This window comes from Orbicella faveolata, unplaced genomic scaffold (genome assembly GCF_042242905.1).
Source record: "Orbicella faveolata isolate gen_17 unplaced genomic scaffold, um_ofav_v1 contig_26, whole genome shotgun sequence".
NCBI lineage: Eukaryota > Metazoa > Cnidaria > Anthozoa > Scleractinia > Merulinidae > Orbicella > Orbicella faveolata.
The window spans coordinates 12,352,501-12,375,886 of record NW_028301554.1 but is presented as its reverse complement, the minus strand read 5'-3'; the positions used below and the strand labels follow the sequence as shown (position 1 = coordinate 12,375,886).

Genomic DNA, 23,386 nt, shown 5'->3' with positions numbered 1-23,386 from the left:
TAATCAATTGCAACATCAAGCATGTGACCCGTCCGTGATGATCGAGCAGGGTTTCAAGGGTAATCTAAAAAGTAAGATATGCCCAGAAAAACTCTCATCTAACTAGTCAATGCTTTAGAATTTTAATATCATGTTTTGCACTGATATTTTAACCCGCGGACATACAAGCTAACTCATAACCCTACCGTGGTACAAGGGGGAAGTGGATGGAACCCCTTTGGGCTTTCTCTCTGTTTTGGGCTAGCGAAAAAAATTTACATTGATTAGGTAGCCCTGAGCTTGGTCTACAAAATGATACCATATATGTCGGTTGCAAAATGATGTCATTTGACCGCCATCTTGGATCTGCCATCTTGGATTTTACTTTTTTCTTAAAAAGTCAACAAATAACGGAAATTGATACAAAATCAAGCCAGAATGCTTATTACATGTACAAACCGGTGAATTTCTGGAATTTGATGACGAAAACTGAAAAAAAAACTACAGAATTACGTCAAAAAAAGTTGATTTTTGGCCAAGCCCACATCAAACTAGAGGTTGCTATGGAAACTTCAAAAATGATGGACACACAATTGACATATCAAAATATTTGTGAAGGATGAATGAACAGCTACTGAAAGTTTCAGCCGCATAGAGTAAATCATCTTTTCAAAATTTTGAAAAAACCTTATTGGGGGATGGCATTCACCCTTCCCCTCATCTTGTACGTGCGAGAGTTAAGGGATATTGCAAAGAGTTTTGCATTCATTGAGCTTCCACTGCCCTAAATAATATTCAAAGACTTTGTTAATGACATTAACGTAGAAATAACTTTGACAAACTGATTCTATAATATCTAATATTTTTAGATTTCGCCCTTGTCTCTTTGTTAAAACTAGTCTCTTGTCACGTTGTTTAAACAGCTTTTGTTACCACAAAATAACAGATGCCAAAAATTTTATTCTTGATTTCATTAGGCCAAGGGTGACTCTAAACTGTGGTTAAATTAGGTTTGATTTAGAAAGTTGGACTTAAGCGATATTTGAGTCAGAATTTGAGCTAATTTGCCTTATAGCTAAATGTTGCGTGACATGGGTAGGAAATGACAATCCTTGATTGGCACCTGTCACGTCAAATAACTTGAAACTCCTGGTGTGAACTAAGATAGGTCCAATCTATATTTGTGTTAAATAGCAATAAAATTCAATGCATTCTGTAAGCAGGAGTGGTGTCTAAATTTGATGCTTATTTTAGTGAAATTTTTGGGATTTTGGTCCAAAAACCAGGGGGGTGGTCTAACTCCTAAGGGAAAAATCCCAAAGCCAGCCCACTTTGTCTTCTAGAGATGTTGGGTAGTACCTTCAATCTGGCAAAGTTTCATCCAAAAAGGAGGGATGGCATGTATCACCCCTGCCTTGTCCTCTGGTAAACTCTGTCTTAACGCACTAGTGTAGTTTGAAAGCATCAGATGACATTTCTTGAACCAAGTTAGGCGTAATTCCAAAAGACTTAGTCACAGTAGCATTCTTGTATCGCGCTAACGATGCTAGAACGCATGCGTATGACTTGTTTGGGTTCTACCACAAGGAAAAGCGCTCAATGTTAGTGTGTGATCTTGTATGAAATGTATCTTCCGTCTGATATGTAGTTGACATTAACACTTACTAATGTGCACATGCGTTTAGAGCAAATATTGGTTTTGCTCCAAAGAGAAAAGTACCACAAGGAGAGCAAGAGGTTTTCTGAAACAAATATATAGCTTTTTGAAGTGACCAAAGAAGCAGTGTAGGAACATATACCACTCATTTTACGTAGTGTTCACAAGTACCTTCCCCATCCTACCCCCCCCCCCCTACCTGCAAGCCTAATTAATTAATCGAAATTAAATAATTAAACAAACATTAACGTTTACATCTTATGGCCATAATGCCTTATTGCCATATTGCCATAGTGCCATAGTGCCTTATTGCCATAGTGCCTTAGCGCCGTAGTGCTTTAGCAGACACCAACCCCAAACCATCCCAATAGTGCACTCTGCACTAAAAAGGAGGTCAACAGAATGCATCAGAAAGTCGAAGCTTGTTCAGTGATTGAATTACTGGGAACTTGAAATCAATACCTTGTTCCTCTGTGAATCTGTAGTTTGGTGCAGGGGCAACAGGAAGGAGGGTATGCAATCCTTCAGGAATGTTCTCAATCAGAAACTGATGGTACGATAATCTGAAGCAATAGAAAACAACAGTTACAAAAATTACTGTTGAGCAATTTACAATGAAAGGGTGAGGACAGATAGCTAGACACCGTAGAAGAAAAGCAACAGTTGAAAAGGTGGATACAAAGGAAATGTGTGTAGTTAGATCAGTACATACAACCAACGCTAGCTGGTATTTACTTCAAACAAAAACCAAAATAAGTTCCAAAGGGGCTACAAAATAAGAAATATTTCTTCAGCTTTCAGTATAAAGTAATTATAAAAAAAGTTTTTTGATAACTACAACATATTTATACGGCACTTTTTCCCATAGTTTAATAGTACTTTAATGCATTTTACAACAGGTAAAAATGAAGAAACATTGGAACAAAATAATGAGGGTAATGTTTTGCAGCATGCAAAGTCTACAGCAGTCGGGGTAAACACTCACAAGGATAATTCAAGTGTCACTTCTGAAAGAGGAGCCATAATTTCTTCCAGCTTTACCTTTCCCATTTGACAATTTCAAAATTCTTTATTTTTAAGCGACCTTTCTGATTCATTTAGTTAATAGTTACCATTTTGTACATGAACGTTGTCATCTATGAATGTGTAAAATAAAAAAACGATCCAAGCAATTAAACAGAAGAGAGAAATGTTATCCTAAAATGCAAAATTGTTGTGTCATCCCCAATCCACATTGCAAAATATACACCTTTTGCTGTTCATTTACAGAAAATATCCATTCATTTGAGTCCAAATTTGTTTCATTATGGTCAATATACTCTCATTAACACCAATATGACCTTCATTTGCACGTAAGCAACGTTCAAGAATAACACTTGCATATGTATTAACATTCAAATTCATCAAAAGATAGACAATACCTTTCTTTGACATTCATTGGCTGTAAATGTATTTTCATTTTTGTCGAAAAAAATTCGTTGTCACGAAATGACAAACATATACACTTTTGGACAATCCTTTTTCAACAAAAGACTTTCAGTAACACAATTTACATGAGCACTCACAATCAATTGCATTGTTATACAACCATATCCATGAAGGTGACAATCTTAAGTGCGGTGAGACAAACATTACAGCCATAATAAGATCTATTTTTAGAAGAGAGAATATCAAATTTGCTGAACAAGTTATCCCTCAATTGCCTCACTATTGAGGCATCGTGGCAAATATGTGTACACGAAACGATACCATTGTCCACATTTAGGCCCTGATTATCCTTTCGCTGTGTTCAAATGCAATTCTATTTCTTCGTGGCATTTGTGGGGAAATTTAACTGTCACTTTATCACATGTATACTGTAGTGCGCCCTCTGAGTTGTACGAAAAAGGTTCGTAAGAGGCTGAATTTATCTCTGTAAGGGGAGGATTGTGAAAATACGATTAAAAAAAGGTACATACAGTCCCTAGTTCCATAATCAAATTTTCGAGGAAAATTGGGCGCGATATCTCTGTTCAAAAGAATTACGCTAATGAGCTGTTGTGTTCTCTTAACGTTAGGTGAAAACACGGTAATGTCTCTCAACGTACTAAAGATTGTCACCTTCACGGATATGGTTGTATAATAATGCAATTGATTGTGAGTGCTCATGCAAATTGTGTTATTGAAAGTTTTTTGTTGAAAAAGGATTGTCCAAAAGTGTAAATGATTGTCGTTTCGTGACGACGAATTTTATTTCGACAAAAATGAAAATACATCTTCAGCCAATGAATGACAAAGGAAGATATTGTTTATCTTTTGATGATTTTGAATGTTAATACCTACGCAAATGTTATTCTTGAACCTTCGTTACGTGCAAATGAATGTCATATTGGTGTAATTGAGAGTATATTAACCATAATGAAACAAATTTGAACACAAGTGAATCGATATTTTCTGTAAATGAACAGCAAAAGGTGTAATAAACTGGCCCTGGTTGTTCGAAAGCCGATTAAAATAACCTGTGGTTAGCAGTTAACCTGCAAAAATTTCTTAATCCCGAGATAACTAATCGAGGGATAAAATGGTGTTACCAAAAACAGATTTAATCTTCGATTAACTATCCGTCAATTAAGCTCAGATTATGCCAGTGAAACCAGTCCCTGGTGGGAGAAAATGGTGTAGTACTAGGGGAGGGCACGGATAATTATGAAGGCTCCTACCAAAGTTATACAAACTTAAACTTGTTGTTGAATAAAAAAAAGAAAAAGAAAGCTTAATTTTTATATCTCAACTATATTTGCTTTCTATAAGAACCACTAAAAATGCTTTAATTAAAATTAGAGTTGTGATAAAAAATCTGTGCAACATAAATGCTGGGCGAAGCTCACTGAATCATGCATCAGCCAGAAAATCAGTGAGCTCTTGAAAACCCTTACTGGTCAAATTTTCAACGTTAATTCTTTATACTTTATAAATTTAGAATAGCCTCCATCCATAGTGGTCTGTCTGTGCTTTGAAAACTCGAAAAAGTGCGGGAAAACAGTACACGGAATGGCTCGTCCGTGAGAGAATAGTAACATCTGTTTTGGAAAAGTCGTCACGTAGACTGAATCGTTTTTCCTTCCTTACTGGGCCCAGCATTAAAGCAAAATCAACAAACTGTAAGTCTGCCATTTTGATTTGTTTGTCAGCTTTTTCATCCAATTAGTGAGTTAATCCACCTCGCTAGGTGTGTTAGATTTAACCCTTAGTTTATTCCTGGGATAGTGCTAATCAAGCTTTGAGGAACAGAAGGATAAATTAACCAAAGGATAAATTTATTTCGTGGATTAGGACAATAGACCACTTTCGATATATTAAAATTCAGCTTGGCAGAGAGGCTTAGAGGACACAAACAAAGGAAATTGAATGACCATGTTTATTCATTTCTTGTTTGTGTCCTCTAGGTCTCACTATCAAGCTGAATTTTAATATATCGAAAATGGCGTATTTAATCATGGGTTAGCGGTAATCGGCTTTCAAACAACCAGGGCCAGCATTTTTGCACACTTTCTTACCTTTTTATCCTTTCAAACAGCTCACTCAAGAAAACACATTTAGCTGAATCCAATCCATCATCAGTGGCAGAAACCCTTCAGAACATTTTAGAGGTAACTGAATGAACTTAAAATTTAATTACCTGACTGTGGCTAGAGTATGAGAAATATCTGAAATTTTTAATGATTAGTGCAAATAAAAGAAAAGAAAATATAGTGACTAAAGTAAAAGACAAAGGTTCACAGAGTATAATCTGCAAATCAACATTCACCTTTACTTCCATTTCAAACACAAGAATCGGAGACTGATTATATATTAATATATTAGTGGGATCAACAGAGTGAGAGCTCTAAATGATGTTTGAGAAGTACACTATCTATATCAGGCAACAATGGAGGTCGAAGCCACATAATTAGGGGTGTTCAGTGAAAATTGTAGTTCAAACATACCATTCATCCCAGCCCCATTTAAACTGAAAGTTGCTGAGGTGATATGACAACCAGTTGACAAACCTGAAAAATGATAATTATTTATGATCTTCATATCATAAACAAAGAGTTCACTGACATAACTGGAAAACCTTAGGCTCTCCAATAAAAAGGCCAGATTTTTAGCCAGGATTTGAAAAGCGAGCTTCCAAAATGTGCTATAGGGCCTGCTCAAATGAAAAATTTATAAGTGGCCTTCCACAGGATGACTGGACACCCATCTGGCTAAAAGCCTGACAAAATGATACTATCCAATTGTCTCTGTCAATAATTATGTCAAATGACAGCAAGGACAACAAAACCTCAGTCAGGTTTTGAGGAGCCTTTACTTCCTTTTATGGAAATGTAACATATGTTTAGGACATACCTTTCAGTGCAAGTTGTGTTCATTGAGTTTAAGCTCTCATACAATAGTTCAGTGGCTTGGGCAACCTGTTGATGCTGAGTCAAGGAAAATGAATAGGCACTTGAATACAAAGTAAAACATTGGTAAGAGCTTAGAGTAGGTTTTTAAACTTTTGGTAAAGATTGTTAAAATCAACTGAATCTGTATGAATTGAGCATAAATTATAAGACGAATGATTAGGTAAGTGCGTATTTTTCAGTAAAGATGTCTCAGTCATTATTCTATGACTTGCAAGTTACCAGTTCAGGTACACCTAACTATAATTCTAATTATTATATCTCTGAGTTACTACGCACGTTTTGATTGGTTAATTTTAGCAGGCTCTATTCTGCTGTACAGCCGCTAAAATTCAAAAATGTTTTGTCGTGAAAATGTTTCGTGATTTATTGCCAAGTGATCTTAACTTTTATAGCAAGTAAAAGTTTAAAACTTTCTTTTAATTTAAATTGTGTATTAAAATGTGCTAAGGACTTAACAACAATTTCAATTTGACTTGTTTTGCTTTCGATGCGCATCAGAAATCTGAGGCGCTTCTGCGTGAATAGAAATTGTTCCTGAACCCATCAGACACACAGTAGAGATTTAGTAAATATCTTACTAGCCTTGTCTTCTCGGTCCGTACTGTAAGGCACGGATTCTCATTTTCCCCCTCTCAATTTATAGCCCGTGTGTTTCACACTTGCGCCATAAATTGAAGGGGAAAAAACTGGGTCCGCAACTTGCAGTACGGACCTCAAACTTGGTAGTAAGAGGTCTTTATTTTCATTCTAATGAGCAGTTTCTTCGAAACACAGTTTAGGATAGAAAAGAGAGATTAAAAACGACATTTCAGTCTCTCTGAGATCATCTGTAGCCAACATAATCTGCATTGAACGTTCTCACGTCTCAATTTTACTCATAAGTGCAAAAATTTTAATCACTGTCTTTTTTAAACTTGAAAATGATCTCAGAGAGATTGAAAAGTCATTTTTATCTCTAGTTTTTATATTAAAATTATTTTCATTAACATGGAATCTGGATGAGGCAAGGTGCAAGCCTTTCGAACTTCACTTCTTAATGCATCTCGTCAGGACTTTGCTTCTTGATCTAAATTAAACAATCTGTGCTTACCCCAATGTTTGTATTGCATTATGCTAAGCCGTTTTCGTGTGTTTATAAAATTAATTTAGAAAATTACTACATCACTTCAGAAAATCAATCAATCAATCCTTAATTTGTTAGAGCAGGTTTATAATTACAAGATTGAATGAACAATATTGAATTGGCAGCCAAAAGGCTGATATGGACCTGCTTATAAAAGTAAAATAACTAAGATAAATACAAAGGAGTATATTTATTAAAGGAAAGTGTAGACTGAGGTAATCTTGCAGTTTTCTGGTGGATATCAGCCAGTTTCACACCACCAATGGCTGTAGATGCTAATAATTGTGTAAATAAATCTACTTTCCTCATTAAGTAGCACTTAGTCTTACCCGACTATTTTAAGATATTTTATTTTGTGTTTTGTTCACTTCAAAAATTATGCACCAAGGTTCTACGGTACAACATTTTACAGCTATTTAAATCCCTTTTGATTTGTGTCATGCACTTAGTTAGCAAATACTTTACTCCCTCCGATCCAATTTGGATTTCAAACAAATTAGTAACTGAACAATTTTATTTTCTATTTTATTTCTCCAATATCGGGCTCAAACACAAGCCGAGTCTCAATATGTTGGCTTGCGTCAGCAAAGAACTCCCGTATCACTGAAGAACTTCACTCAGCAATGTAGCACTTGAATGAAATAACAAAGAACAAACAAGGCAAAGCAGTGCAGTTAATTTTTAAAATGAAAGGAAGAAAACCAATCATAAACAGCATGACAGAGCGATTTTGAAACAGAAATAACTTACCTTAAACAACTAAAACTAATTTGCAAGGGAAAGCTCTTCAAAATTTACCCAAAACAGGTAAAACGGCTGCAATTACACAGTATGACAACGATACACCAGAAGCAATGGCCGACGAAACAACTCAAAAACAATAACTCACAATTACTAGTACCCAGTCTACCTGTCGGACCATTTGTTCTCCCAGAGGTCTGTCACGTGTCATCTTGCCCTCAAAATGACTGACTGACAATCAAGATCAGCCTCCGACTTTGTGGTCTGTATGCATTATATGCATAAGACCACAAAATAAATAGGTATACAAATAAATGCATAAAAAATTGAAAGCTAGGAATACAATAGAGAAAGAAAGAAAAAGATCATTAAAAAAAGAATAAGAATAAACAACGATGCTAAAAATAACTGAAAAAAAATGGAGAGACACGATTTAAGTGCTATGTACATTATAAATACAGAAAAGGATTTAAATGAATGAGTTAACCTTAATGCGGTAATCAGGATTTTTTTTAAAACAGAACTTCTGAAAAGTGGGAATGGTTTATCTATCAGTCATCCTTAAAAATCTGCTACAAACAGGGAAATGCAGAAATTGGGTATTCAAGGTATTCCAGAGATAAATGATTTTATCACTTACTACACATGTACAAGCACCAATTCGAGGGCATTGAAACAATGGAAGACGGGAAGAATAGCAAAACCAAAACTTGAGCCAATTCCATATGAAACGTATTCAAAACAGTTGGCTTACTTTTTGAATGGCTTGCTTAAATAACAGGCTGCATGCAAACTCTTGGTCTTTTTTTCTTACTTATCATTTTCCTGTAATGTCTATTATAATAGTTTTATTGCTTCAGGTAGGTTCAGAGCCCTCTAACTATTAAAATGGCATATGGGTCATTTGGGAAGGTGACACTAAAAAGGATACAATGCCAGGGATTGAATTTGGTTGTAGTTTGCATAGTTCAATAATTAAAGCACCATAGAATATTTGGGGATGATGTGAGTTTGGAAGTTTGAACATCTCTGAAAAGATCACCTGAAAGATAGAAAAGAAAGAGTGAGTTTAACTATGTATTTCTGCAATGATGAAATGCTACTTTTATAAAAGAAAACATGTACTACCATACATGACGGAACGATTGTGATTAACAGTGGTAAACCAACATACATCAAGATTTGAGAGAGCTAAAATACCATATTTAATGAAATTAAAAGTATAGACCAAAAAATGTCAAGGAGGTCAAAAAGCGGAGGATGAAATCAATTTGCACAACAAAATGGTTATACAACACTGATTTGTTTGGTAACATTCACCTTTGAATCTCCATTGCAGTCTGTGCGTATTAGATGTGTTGGAACTTGGATAGACTGTTCACAGCCTCTCTATTTACGCACATGAAAGACAAAGCGAGTGTGAAGCACGCAGGGGTAGGGGGTGGGGTTTGCAAGCAAAGCCAGCAAGAAGAATAGAGAGACTGTCGACATCTTTGGAAAAAAGTGGACTTATTATGCTCCTACCCCTGTTATTGCCTTGTTACTAACAGCGAAGGTGAGGGGGACGCTTATTCGAGGGGAGGCGCTTATTTGAAATTTTTGCTGATAGGAGGGGCGCTTATGCGAAGGGGGCAACAACGTCTTTCGACCAAAGAAGATGAACAGCAGTCTCTTTCTGTTCATCTCTGAGCGAAGAAACATTGAAATTTCTCTTAACAGGATTCTATTTTAAAAACAACCGCTCCATTATGAGTCACGGCACGTGTCAGTGATGACAACTGCTGCAAGCCGCAAAACATGCCTGGACGAAATCATGATTGGCCGTGGTCAAGGTGATGATACTTTTGTCGCCTTTCAACCAATGGGAATGTTCTGTTTCTGGAGAAATGGGGATTTCACTTTTTTCCAAAGATGTCTACAGCCCCTCTAATTTTCTCAGTCCCTACCCCCTACCAAGTCAAGTCTTATGTTTTGGGCTCGTGTCCAGTCTCTCGTGATTCTATCCACGCATTCAACAATCAAATAAAAATACGACAAAATAGAGGGCTGTGAACAGTCTAGAATTTGGAAACAAGAGTTATCAATTGAAAGTAACACGTAAATTGAAAGTAACACACATACAGTTTTCACAAAGATTCCATCCTGCATGAAACAATATTTTGCTTTCATATAAATAGCTCAATGTTAATATCCTTCAACATAATGCAATGTTTGGTTGCATTTTCATTTCATTCACTCAAAATGCACATTGTGTCTGTTTGAGAGAACAAAGTACTAATCACTGAGATTTACAGAAATAGACTTACCTCAATAATGCAGTAATGCATTGGCACTTTAGACTTTCCAGGTAAGTTTAATAGCTGGTTTGCACTAAAAAATAATATTTCAGTTAATCTTAATTATTAATAAATAACTTATATGAAAAAAAAAATACATTTAACAGATGTATATTTGGCAACATCACTCATTCCAGACTTGAAAATGTTGTTAGTAGTAACCTCAGTAATAGAATATTGAAATAACAGATTGGTGCATGGTCACCAGCTAAAAACAGAAAACGTTTAGCTTTTTGGATGCTTACTGCAACTTTCTTCAGCCAAATGAGATGGCATCATGTACATATTACGGCAGCTACGGTATACAACCAATTGGGCCTCTTAACTGTCACGTTTTACAGTAAGAATAGTCAACGTGCAGTTATACTTTGTAACCCATCTCCTTCCTGACAGATCTGTGTGCAGTCTCCTTTAAGCTCTGTGTTGTTACTTTCTACAACAAAACTGTCACTACCCTACCTTATCTTACAACAATGACTACAGGAAATTATACTTTGACCTTTTGTGCATGTGTGAAGGGCAAAGCACCTTGTTCTACAAATATAAGTGCCAAATGAACAGCACAGGTTCGTTTGAAAAAAAAAATACTTGTGCAAAATATACAATATGGTAAGACATAAATTTATTATGTAGTGGATTCTTAATGTCACACTCACCATTCTTTTCTATCCTTAAAATGTGCACGTATTGTTCTCTCGATACCCTCCTCTACTAGGTACCTTTCAATTGCATGGGCTCCTGGCATAGAAGGACCCTAGGAAAAATGAAATCAGAGAATTTGTCTTTGCAATTGGCTGACAAAAATTAAATGTAACATAACCTGTACAACTGAGAGCAGGTAAGCTTTACCAAGTTAGTTTAAAGTATTTGACATTTGTATTCATGTTGTAATGAGAAACATTTCTGGACAAACCCTTACACATGGATGGAAGGAAGCAGTTAAGTGCCCATTAACCGATCTTTTCGAGCCGTTGCTAAGGAAAATTTATTCTCATATAACCTCATCATTTTTAGTTAGTTCAGAGTTATTTCATGTGTTTTAACTTTTTCATGATCAGTAACACTAGTGATGACGTCATCAGGCCACGCCCATGGTCATGTGACTAATACAGAAAAAAATGAAAAGGCTCCCAGGCAAATTACTTTATCGGGATTTTTCTCATTGATTTAATATTTTAAGTTAAATCCTCATTACGCTATGCATCGATTTTGTTTCATTTCTAAAAGGTCAGATTTTGAAAGCATTTCAAAATATTGAAAAATTCGTAATTCTCTGAAAAAAGCATGATTTCGAAAAAGGAATGCATAGCTTTGTTGCCAACATTGGCTTTAATCGAAATTCGTCGAAAAAGGCTGGATTTAATGAAAAACCGCGTTTCCTTTAGCATTTAAAGAAACCGGAAGTGCGCCCAATAGATATTGGAAGTTACCCTATCAGCGTGTGCGCAATTTACACTACCAGCGCACTTCGGTAAGATCAGACAAAGCCACACGGAGCTAGTTTTTCTCTTTCTGTTGCTCTTGTTTATCTCTCTTTCTCTCTTTGTCTTTGCTTGTACTTTTTTTTTTGCTTTGTATTTTGAGAAACACAAAGAAAAACTTCTAAAATGTAAGCAAATTTGCAAGTTTTTGAGTTGTTATTATTTTCCGCGCTCAGGCTGACGTAAGTAACCGGAAGTGAAATGTCACCTCCTTAGCAACGCGTGCGAGTGCACGCATGAATCGGTTAATGGGCCCTTAAGATGTGGAGTGAACAATTCCTGCACATAAGAAGCTACATAAGAATTTGGATTACCACTACATGTGGCAATAACTATTTCATCCAGTGTGATCATCTGGGTGAGCGCTACAGTTCTGAAAAGAGCTGTTGCTGGTGACTGACTTTCTAACAGTCCGAGTGGAAGTCATCTTCAGAGTCAAGTTTCCATTTATGGACAAGCAGACACCTCCAATACTGACAGGTACACAAGAAGCGGCATAGACTTGCACAAGTAGCCGAAGCTAGTAAACATTTCCAATAAATTAAACCAAGGGTTGTTTCAAACCATCTTCAAGCACAAATATATTGCTTTAACTGTACAACAAGTGCTTTGAGTGATCTGGTAATGCAGGTTCTAGTATTCATTTATATTTTATGCAATTTTCGCGAGTTAATATTCAAATCACCCTGCACAATACAACCCCTACTACTGCAATACTTTTTCTTTGAAAAATAAAACAAACAAACAAACAGTACCTTGATCTACAGTACATGAACTTACCTCGGGTACATCAGTGTAATCAAACATTCTATAAACTACTTTTGGAAGAGGGTATACAATGCCATCTTTTAGTACTGGAAGCATGAATGATGGAAGGGTATGCTAAGAAGGAAATACAAAACAATTACTATTGATGGGATTAGATTCAGCTCCTACTCTAGCTATTCTACCAAACAAAGATGAAGAAATCCTGGTAGGTATAAAATAAGAATGTCTAAATCAACAACATATTGGAATATGCCTTCTCAAACTTATTGATAATTCATCAAGTTAAAACAAAGAAAATCACAACCGTGAAGGTGGTGTGGTACCTGGTTTTAATTTGCATAGATTTTGACAATTTTACTTCTCTGTTTACTCCTTAGTTTTTGTTTCGATTGAGAAGATATATCAAACACTCAAGACAGTGTTTATCGGCTATCCAAACACCACAAGAGGATTTTACTATGCATGTACATTCAAAGAATAAAGAAAACACCTGCAAAGCATCTCCAAGAACATCATCAAATGCAAGATAAGGCCTCCTGATATGTTTTTCCTGTACAAAATAACATAAATTAGTTAAGTCCATTTTCATAAATGGTGGTCGCCAATTATAAACTCTTTAGTAAGTATTAAAATTAGCCTTACTAACCTAATTTATGAGTTGATAATTCAAAAGAATTTTTACTTTAGTGAGACTAACTAAATGCAAACAAATGAATTTTTAATTGACAGCCACTTAAGGGTCTATAAAGTCATTAAGTTTCAGATCATAAGGCTCAACAGTGGCTGGCCACAGAATGAGCACTGATGTTGAAGCAAATCCCTCCATACACCTCAAACCAACAGGAATCTCTTCAATTCACAGCTTAGGTTTCTCTGGAGTGGATGGCAACACTAACTAGCCACAAGTATAGTTGACACTACAGCTGCCCCTGTTGTACAATTATGGTTTGCTTCATTTTCTCATATATGATTCTCTTGTTATTGATTTCTTTGTTTTAATAGTGATTTTAGCTTTCTCAAATGTGGTTATTTCATCACCTACATAGGTGAGAAAATTTAAAACATGAGCAGTAAGCTAAGCATACCACCCATGTTTTAAATTTTACCCGCTAGGTGAGAAAAACAACTCCTTGAGCACGTCAAAAAGATCACTGTTCGATAGTTCAAACAGTTTGCTCCCTAAACCTTATTTAGTCAGGTATAATCTGAAATTATGAGATAACACAATTTACCTTGGGAGGAATTATTTAAAGCAAGTAATTTAAACAGTAAAAGTCTTTCCATTTCGATTTCTTGAAGCATTTCTAAGCAACTCTGTGGCTCTTCCTTATTTTACACCATAGCAAAGCCATCTTTGAATATGGGTGGTTATTGTCGATTTCTTTCAATCAATAACAGTCATTATTATATCTCTCAGTTAGTACGCACGTTGTGATTGGTCAATTTAGTGGGCCGTATTCTCCTGTATGGCCTGCTAAAATTTATGGTTGTTTTTGTTGCCAAACTGTTCCGTGATTTATCACCAAGTGTTCTTAACTTTTATAGCAAGTAAAAGTTTAAAACTTTCTTTTACTCTAAATTGTGTATTAAAGCATGCTAACGACTTAAAAACTATTTCAAATTGGCTTGTTTTGCTTTTGATGTGTGTCAGAAATTTGAAGCCATTACGTGTGAATAGAAATCATTCACAAACGTGCGTCAGGCACACAGTAGAGATATAATAAAAATCTTACTAACCTTGTCTTCTCAGTTTGTACTTTAAGTTACAGATCCTCATTTTTTCCCCCTTCGATTTATGCTCCACATGCTTTGCGCTTGGGCCATAAATTGATGGGGGTAAAACCTCGGTCTGTAACTTACAGTACGGACCTCAAACTCAGTTAGTAAGAGGTATATATCCCCGATGACTGCAGGGATTACTGACTGTTATTGATTTTTGCCATTAATAGCAATCAATAAAGAAATTGTTCTGTGAGTTAGATTGCTTTCGTTTGCAGATATAAATCACTAGCAATTAGCAATTGATATCGATTGAATCAATTGATTTCCGATATCTATTGATTTTAATTGATTGACTACGCTTGGTATCATTGGTATTTCTGCTTGCAATTGATTGTGTCACTGCATAATAAATTCATAAATGAAATAAGCCTGAGCAAGTTTTTAGGGCGATAGGCGCACTGCACAGATCTAGAAATTCAAGCGCAAAATATCTATTCATGTTTGTGGGGGTTTCAGCCTCCACTATGCTACCGTTGGCAGAATTTATTTTTCTACGTGTAGCGTATTGCAAGATCTTCTAGGAGGAATTGAGCAGGCTTATATGACATGAGCGTTTGATATGGTGGCCATTGCTGTTTTGAGTACATGTAATATTTTTCCACAGCTTACCGTCGCGAGTTGGTTGCAGTTTTCAAGGTAAGTTGTTTTCCATTTCTAAATTGCTTTGCCTCGTTTTTGTTATATATTATCTTTCTTCCCGCACTGCCCTCGAGAACTGTGTACTGTTTGTTATTTCACTTAGATCTTTGTGAGAAAATTCCTTCGGCGATACAAGATTTGCTTTCCTCACACAAGCCATTAACTTATCCAGACTCAGCTCATGGGTGGATTGCACGGGAGATGTATTCGCTTTCGCAAGCACTCACCTTCTTTACCCAAACGATTGTCAGTTATCGTATACATGTTCTTGTACTGTGCAGTCATTTTAAGCAGCTGTGAATGCAGTCAAACTGCTGAACTTACATGTACTGGAGCTGTTTGTTAACTACATGACAATATTAACTGCGAGTATGGGGACATCAATTGAACAATACCGGTCAAGGAAGCGAAGGATGCCTTATCACATGTTCAATGGGGATGGATTTTTACCATGTTTTATTTAAATGTATTTTATTTGACAACATTGAAACAAATTCTGGACATGTACAGAAATTATGGGCTACATTTTGTTTACATCCCATTACTTGTAAGGGGAAGTGAATGATGTGGAGAACAATCTAGGCCCTGCAGTAGTTAATAACAATAATCCAACAACTACTGTGTCTGCTGGCCACAAGTCAAGGAACTGGCAGAAGCACACTTTGGTGAACGGTGGTAAGCAGCGTGTTGCAAATTATGTTCACTTGATTATTGTTAAAATTTACAATCAAATAGAAGACACTACTCAGAATATGCTTATTGGATCAAGCCTATACAGTTCTACAAGATATTAATTCTGTACAAAAAAATGTGTATTTGCCTTTAACTGTTACAATGAGGTTAGCAAATATTCCAGGAATAGTTTCAGTTTTTGCCAGAATGTACATTCAATGCAGCGTAATGCAATTTAATACATTGTTCATTATTTTTACTCTTGACATCAAACAATGCCCAATATGTGTCTCCTAAAAATTCACTTGCAGAAGCATTTTCAAATAATTTTCTCAAACTCATCAATAACCCCTCAAGTTTAAACAATGTAAATCATAAATGTGGTGGTGTTTGGATATCTGATCTTATTTGGCATAGATGTTATAATTTTAAGTCACCTTTTTCTCCTTAGTTTTAGTTTCATTTGAGAAGATGGGTGTATTATAGTGTGTCAAACACCAGAGACCACATTCCATCACATTTCCAACACCTCAAATTTTGTCAAAAATTCTCAGCTGTGTGTGATTTTTTAAACACTCTTCTCCATAATTGGAAATGTGGTTAAACATGGTCTTTCATGCTTGATGTATTACATCATTGTTACTACAATTGTTGTTTGTTACAGTTTTAAAGACATCAGAGCACAGCTTTGACATATTTTTAATTTAACTTTGCGGATTTGCATGGGATACTCCTTTCATTTGGGAGATACACTTTGGTCAGCAATGAAGAGCTTAAAAACCTATTATATTTGCAATTGTCTTGCTCACAAACATGGACTGGTCTTTTCAAAATGAAAGGTGTACTGCACATGTCTTGATTTGTGGTTGTCAAGCTGATATGCAACAAGTTCAACATGACCAGGAATGTGATTACAGTGAATGAATGTGTGTACAAGAAATTCTCCCAAAAGAGCTGATAACAGTTGCACTGTGTTCTTCAAATAACATTTAATTAATTAACCTCCCACTGTGAATAGCATGATAAAAAATATGTTATTATCTTTTTGTACTTTAAAACAGATCCAACCAATCAAAGAAGTATTGGGTTTGACAAAACAATTATAACACCTACAATGAGACACATCTGTACCAGGTCATGGGAGCATGAAAACCTAGTAAACCAGAGTGAAGCACACTGAGCAATGTGGAACACTCCTTTAGCCAAAATTTTGATGTTTGTCATGTAGCATTCGACTTTTTATCAAGTTCCAGCTGATAAACCTGTACTGTATATTTTTCACGTGAGTCGTTGGAAGCTCTATTACACAACTCTTTACACAACTGTATGCTAACAGCCACTTGAAGATTAATATTGCATCCAGAAACAAACATGGATGCACTCTTTTATCCAGAAGGATCTACATGTGTCAAAAGAAGCATACAAACTGTATGAACAATATGCTTTTTTTATATTTTTTTACTGCATTTACAGTAACATTTTATCACATTTTGCATCATCTTAAAGCTTGCAATCAACAAAAGAACCTACATCCTGTATGCAAATTGATTATTCTTATTTCATGTGACAACATTTCTTTGCAGTCATGACAAAACGTATTGAGAACTTCAGTGGAAATTATCGACACCATTGACAAGGTGTCTATTTGGGACCAACTGTTGAATTCTCAGTTGCTGACTTTATTATGTAACTGGCTTAAATATAGAGGCAAACCCTCTTGACAGTACATGTACAAGTTAATTTGATATCTGTAAACAGTCTTCAATACAATTAATAACACCTCACCTATGTTGATACCTAATAATCAATATTACCTTATTTATTTAAATTTATACCTTTATCTTTCTAAGTGATGGCCTATTCACTTGCAGTACATTAACTCCTGAACGCTGACATTTAACTGAATGGAGTAAAAGAAAATCTAAGCCCTTACAAGTACGCTTTGTGGACCTATTATTTTTTTACTTGGCATTGCCATCATCACAACAGAAACCCACTCAAATCAACAAATTTCCCTGCCACAATCTGGCTCAAAAGTTTTGTTACTACTGGTAAAATACAAGGGCTGATAACAACTGGTTGATGAAATTCAAGCACTGCCAGAGCCTGCAAAGAAACACTGTTCAGCCAGATGAGAAAGGAACAAAGCAGGAGAAGGTATTGGAGTCAAAAAGAATGTTTCTCACCATCATCTCAAACACATAGAAATCTCCAGAGAATGCAAATAATAATACAATGGCAAAGTTCTGAAGAAAGTCCTAATGATATTGTTTGAGTGAAGTTCACTTGAAATAAATTTTGCCTTAATGTTTAGCTCAAGACTAACTTTGCCTAAATAGTACTTAAATCAATATAAAGTTTGCCTGCATAATATTTAGCCAAACATTGCAAACATTTGTTTGTTATTTCTGTCTTCTAACCCACTTTTAAAGCCTGCCACCTACCTGCCAATTGTCAGATTTCAGTTTCTTGATTTGTGCCCACAGGCAGTCCATATACTGTTCAAGTAAAACAAATGAAAGTATGAAATATAATAAATACTATGACTGCAGCAAAATCTAGTGATGAAATACTTGTTGGACCTCACAACACTTAGAGTTTAGCTACGTTTTGTTTGGCATCTGTGTGAGCATTCTATAATGTGAGAGGGGATGTTCTTTGCGGCCTGACAATAAAAGTACTGTTTATACATTTGTTAGTTTTTAATTGCATCTTTCCTTGTATATATGTGTGTGGTAATTTGCAATATATAGAATATAAGTATTCTTATCCAATATTTTTCTGTGCATTAACTTGTTCATTAATTTTCTTCACAGAATTTCTGTGCACTTCACATTTTCACCTTACTTTTAGTAGAGCTTGCTAACCCAAATAGCAACCAGTAAAGACAACTAACCTCCTCTTGAGGGTGAGGCTCATCTTTTGACCACACTCGGAGCGAAGGAATGTGAGTCTTGTGTCTATGACTGACAAAAAATAATAATAAGTACGTTGGCCCTGACAAAAGGCTAAATTAAATACCTGTTACAGGTTTTAGTGGATTCTCAATCTTCTGATATGTGTGGCAAATTTACCGATAGAGTGCTCCAGGTTCAAACCCTGGCCATAGTCATGGTATTGTGTTCTTGACAGACAGTTAAGGCAATCACTAAGAAAAACATTTATATGGTACCTTATGTATTGCTCAATAGTTGTTAACAGCTGTTCAAATTCCTGTCCCTTCTTCTCTGAAAGTTCCTTGCCAGCCTATAACAACAAAGCGCTTTGTTAGTGGATTACAAGAAGACAAATTTTTAACAATCCCAATATTCTCTATTCGTACTGAACACCTTCATGGATCAATAGGTTGCTCAATTCCAAAATAAACAAGGACTGCAGTGTAGCTGACCACTAAATAAAATCAAAGCAAAAGCCAGTCAGAATACAATAAATTCTCAGGTTTACCTCTTGACAAAAGTGATGAAGATCGTCGAATATTTTATTTGTCTAGTTTAATATAAATTCCAAAAGCCTCCAAGAATTTGGAATCTGCATCTGCTGGTTGACATTGTGCAGTTTGATAGGTCGTACTTGACCGAACAAATCATGGAGTTTACAAATGGGAAGGCAGGTAATTCAGTTCAGCAAACATTGTCAGTTAAATTAATCTACGTTCCATATTACTGTGTGTCTGTTCAGTAGTTGACCACAGATGACGTTAAAAACTGGTAAGAACAAAGAAAGGTTGCACATGAGCTGTTAGGCCAGTGTGTCACTGATGTTCTAACCAGAGTCATTTTGACATCTTCTATGATCTATTACTGAACAGATGCAAGACAACATGAAATCTACTTGACTGATTTATATAACAAAGATACAAAAAAATTGTTAATGATGTCATCTGTGCATCTGTCCTCCAATTGATCATAAGTACATGTAAGAACCAATCAAAATGAGACAGAATTTGACTTTTAATATATAATTTGCATTTGAAGGCTCACATGCACTAACCAATAGATCAAAGCTTTCAAACAATCTATTATTTCTTCTGATTCAACCTTTACCCGTGAACTGCAATTAAAGCAAGTTATGAGTTGTATTGATTATGGAATTGATATGCAATGAGGTGCCGCTCCATCAACTGTAAAGTTTTTAAGGTACCAGTAATTCTGCTGACTAGTAAATAAAGCTTGTGAAATCACTGTCATTAGACAGTCAATATTGCAGGCACATACATGTACATCATGTCATATTTCTAGGTCCAAGTATAATGTCACTGCAATTGTTGCACCAAAAAAAATTGTTTTGTTTGCTTTCTGGTTAAAGTCCATATGACATTTCTATGACAATTCTAATGTTAAGTAAACTCCTAATTAAAAAAGAACAAATATGCAGTACACCTTGGGGATGTTTTTGTCCTTATATTATTAATCATCATGGGTTAAGTGGCAAGCAAATATTGACTTTTGTAATATGCATTGGGAACCTACCTAGGCCTTATGTTATAATCATCGTTGGATAAGTGGCAGTGCATTTGTTACCTATTTTAACTGTTTGGAGTTCAGTGCTAGGGCTGATAATCATGATCTATTTAAACTATTTGTACTGTCAAGACTGATACTTGTAAACTGTAAAGTTATTTGATGTCAAACAATACATTTACAAATAGCTGATACAGAGATGTCCTTATCTTTGAATGGTTTTAGGGGGCAATGTTTTTGTGCATCAGGCTGGCCTTATCAACAGAAAAGTCCAAGCTAAAGGTACAAATCTTGAGGCACTCCAAACAAATTTTGATGACATTGTTTGGGAAACAGCTTGAAATTGCTATTGAAAATTTCTGCTCTTTTGAACATACAGAGATGTTATTATCTTTGAGAAGTTTTTGTGGGGGATCAGAAAAGTCCAAATTTAAGGTAAAAATCTCAAGGAATTCTAACCCAAATTTGACGACATTTTTCACGAGACAAGGTGACATTGCTGGAAGGTCCTTTTGTAAATTTCCATTCCAAAGTCAAAAATCAACAAGAAGCAGTCCTCACTACATATCAATGGTACTATTGCGCAGTGGAGGGTTGAGCTCCTGAAATATTAAATTTCAGAAACCAAACCAAACAGTTTTGTTGAGGCCACCATAGCAGTTGTCAAAAAAATCTGCTATGGCACTACAAGACTCTAAAGCACTTGCAAGCCTCTAAAGCACTTGATTGTGCCAGATTATAAGTTTCAAGTGCGTGGAACCCACCACGAGGAAATCCTGATTTCAAGAAGACAAACTCTTCATTGTTGTTAACATATTGCATTGGAAGAAGAAACCCACAAAGTGGGAGAGAGAAGAACTTCACAAACAGAAATCCAATCCAAGCATTTTGCTCACAGACAATAATCTGGGGGCCTGTTCAAGCTGAATGTACACTTTGACACTTGTATGATGAGCTAACATAGTGCAAAGTCACAAAACAAGACTGGTATGATAAATACATTATTGTTATTAGCTCTCGTGAAAACTATAAATGTCTATTTATAGTAGATCTAATTACCGCAAAAACCTTATGGGACACCGTGCTCTCACAAGCCTCTAGCACTTTAGATAACTGCAGATTATAAGTTTCGCAGACAATTTTCCTGCAAATTGGGTTCAATCTGAGACACTACCACCCTTGCATGATAAACTGGACTGGTATGAGAACTAATTGCCCCCACGTGTAAACATACAAGGAATTTCAAAAACATAAGAAATGTGTTGGTAGTATGGGAAGTTTTCTCAATTTTACTAAACTAGGCATGCACGGTGGTCTCCGGTCGCCATCTTCTAGCAGCATTTCAAGGTTCTTGTAACTACGAGTACACGTTTCGCCATCTTCAAGCAACATTTCAAGGTCTCCCAACCACAAGTTCACATTTTGCCACCTTCAAGCAGCAGTTCAAGGTCAAAATACAGTCCATTACCATATGGCAGCAAGACAATTTTAGCGTGATCAAGTAAATTCACTTTGAAATTGCCGAGATTCTCATCTAGGACAAATTGAGAAAGATTTCAAAGATCCTGAAGATGGATTTTGGGAGAAAAACAACTCAGAAGGTATTGTAAGAAATTCTGAAATATACTAGAAATTCGAGGCCAGTGTGGTTCAATTGCAACTAAATAGCTAAATACCCTTCCGATCGTCAGTTTTACCTTTGGCATCTCGTTTATTCAGATCACTTATTTGAATTGAGTAATCCTATATGGTGTAGAGCTCATGTTTAGGCTGGGTGACTTTGCAGGGATCCAAATGTAAATGTAAATGTTTTGCAGCATTTTCGTTGAGGTCAAAAAGCTTGACTCTAATTTGCATACACGGTGACTGTAATGCAATACTTCTGTTTGCGTCTCGGGAAAAAAAATTGACTTCCGTTCTGCTTTTGAGATACTTTGCTTGTATATCAAGACAAATGGTTTGTTTCAGCATCAAATTGGAACAGCAGAGTAACTTGACTTAATTTTTTGTTTTGCTATAATTTTTTAACCTTTTTGCCCTATAAATTTAAAGTTCTATTACGTGAAATTTTTGTGAAAGAAATATTAGTTTCCATGAAGGCAACCTATTTTTTTTTCCAGAAAGTACTTTTTGCGTCCTTTCTAATGAGATCTGGTAAACTGCTCTGCTGTAAATGGTTCATGAGAGTATTATGTAAAGAATATCATGTGATAGAATGAGTTAAACAGAATGTGTTGGTTTATTAGTTGATTGTTTGGATCATATTCATGGTAAGATGCTTAAGTTACTTGAACAGTATAAGTGATATAGTTTACAAAAAAAATTTTTAGTTCATACAAAAATGTTCAATATCTTTGTTTTCAGAAAAAAAAAAAAAACTTTTGTCTACTTGCCAGCCTCTTATGATTTTGATAACCGCAGATTATACTTCTCAACGCAGCTGGAATTTTCCTCGCAAACAAAGCTTGGTTACGTACATACTTTGATGAGCATTCATATTTAAAATTCAAAGTATACTTCAAGTGATAGAGTCATTCATAGGCTGCCCTGTATTTGCTACCCTTGCAGACCATCACTTAAGTTATTACATGTTCAGTGTTTTCTTGTGAAAAGAGTAATTCCATATAATTTACGCAAAGATTAGCTCGTATCAATCAACATTCCACTGCAAAATTTACGAGTTTGCTCATAGAACACTTTGATTATACTTTTCCATGGTTTTGTTAAAAGCTACCCAAGTACAATATATATTTTCTTAAAGACACCCCTGAAGGCCTGTCTGCAGCAACCTCAAATCAATATTCAAGGTACAAGAAGCTGAAAAAAAAATCTCCAAAAAATATGAAGTGCCCATTCAACAACAATGTAATGTAAATGGATAGAAATCTTACCCAGGGCAATGAAGATAGTACCATGTATACAAACCAGTCAGATCGAACCTGAAACGCAGGAAAGAAGTTGTGAATCTGTGAACAGTGAAATTAATATATAGTCATTATCATCAGTAAATGTGGAGACATAGTGGCCTAATGGTTTGTACACTTCACTTGAATCAAAGCCCTGGCCAGGGTTAGTGTTAAAAAAAATGTTAAGACAATTTACCACATAGATGTATAAATGGGTACCAGCAGGTTTAATGCTGTGGAGTAACCAACCCAGGGGCTAAAGGAAATACTTCCGGTCACTTGCTACAGTGCAGACTTTAATCATCAATAAATATGCACAGCAATGAGACCACTTTGCATCGACAAAATCTGTCACTTTAAAACATGCAATATTATGGCACATTTAGTGAGTTGAAAAATATTCTTCCTGCTC

General features: G+C 35.6%; 1 protein-coding gene across 3 annotated transcripts in view; it reads right to left on the bottom strand.

Moving 5' to 3' along the window:
• The window catches only part of LOC110063329 (nuclear cap-binding protein subunit 1-like), a 67,319-nt gene that overhangs the window by 16,998 nt on the left and 26,935 nt on the right, over nt 1-23,386 (bottom strand). For all 3 annotated transcript variants that reach the window (XM_020770303.2, XM_020770301.2, XM_020770302.2), the window contains exons 7-19: nt 22,960-23,007; nt 18,781-18,854; nt 18,505-18,574; nt 18,053-18,106; nt 13,006-13,065; nt 12,528-12,629; nt 10,923-11,020; nt 10,237-10,300; nt 8,862-8,972; nt 6,008-6,072; nt 5,602-5,664; nt 5,173-5,247; nt 2,099-2,199 (exon numbers count right to left, since the gene is read on the bottom strand). In XM_020770303.2, the coding sequence (XP_020625962.2) occupies nt 2,099-2,199; nt 5,173-5,247; nt 5,602-5,664; nt 6,008-6,072; nt 8,862-8,972; nt 10,237-10,300; nt 10,923-11,020; nt 12,528-12,629; nt 13,006-13,065; nt 18,053-18,106; nt 18,505-18,574; nt 18,781-18,854; nt 22,960-23,007 (985 nt within the window). The remainder of the gene's footprint in view (nt 1-2,098; nt 2,200-5,172; nt 5,248-5,601; nt 5,665-6,007; nt 6,073-8,861; nt 8,973-10,236; nt 10,301-10,922; nt 11,021-12,527; nt 12,630-13,005; nt 13,066-18,052; nt 18,107-18,504; nt 18,575-18,780; nt 18,855-22,959; nt 23,008-23,386) is intronic.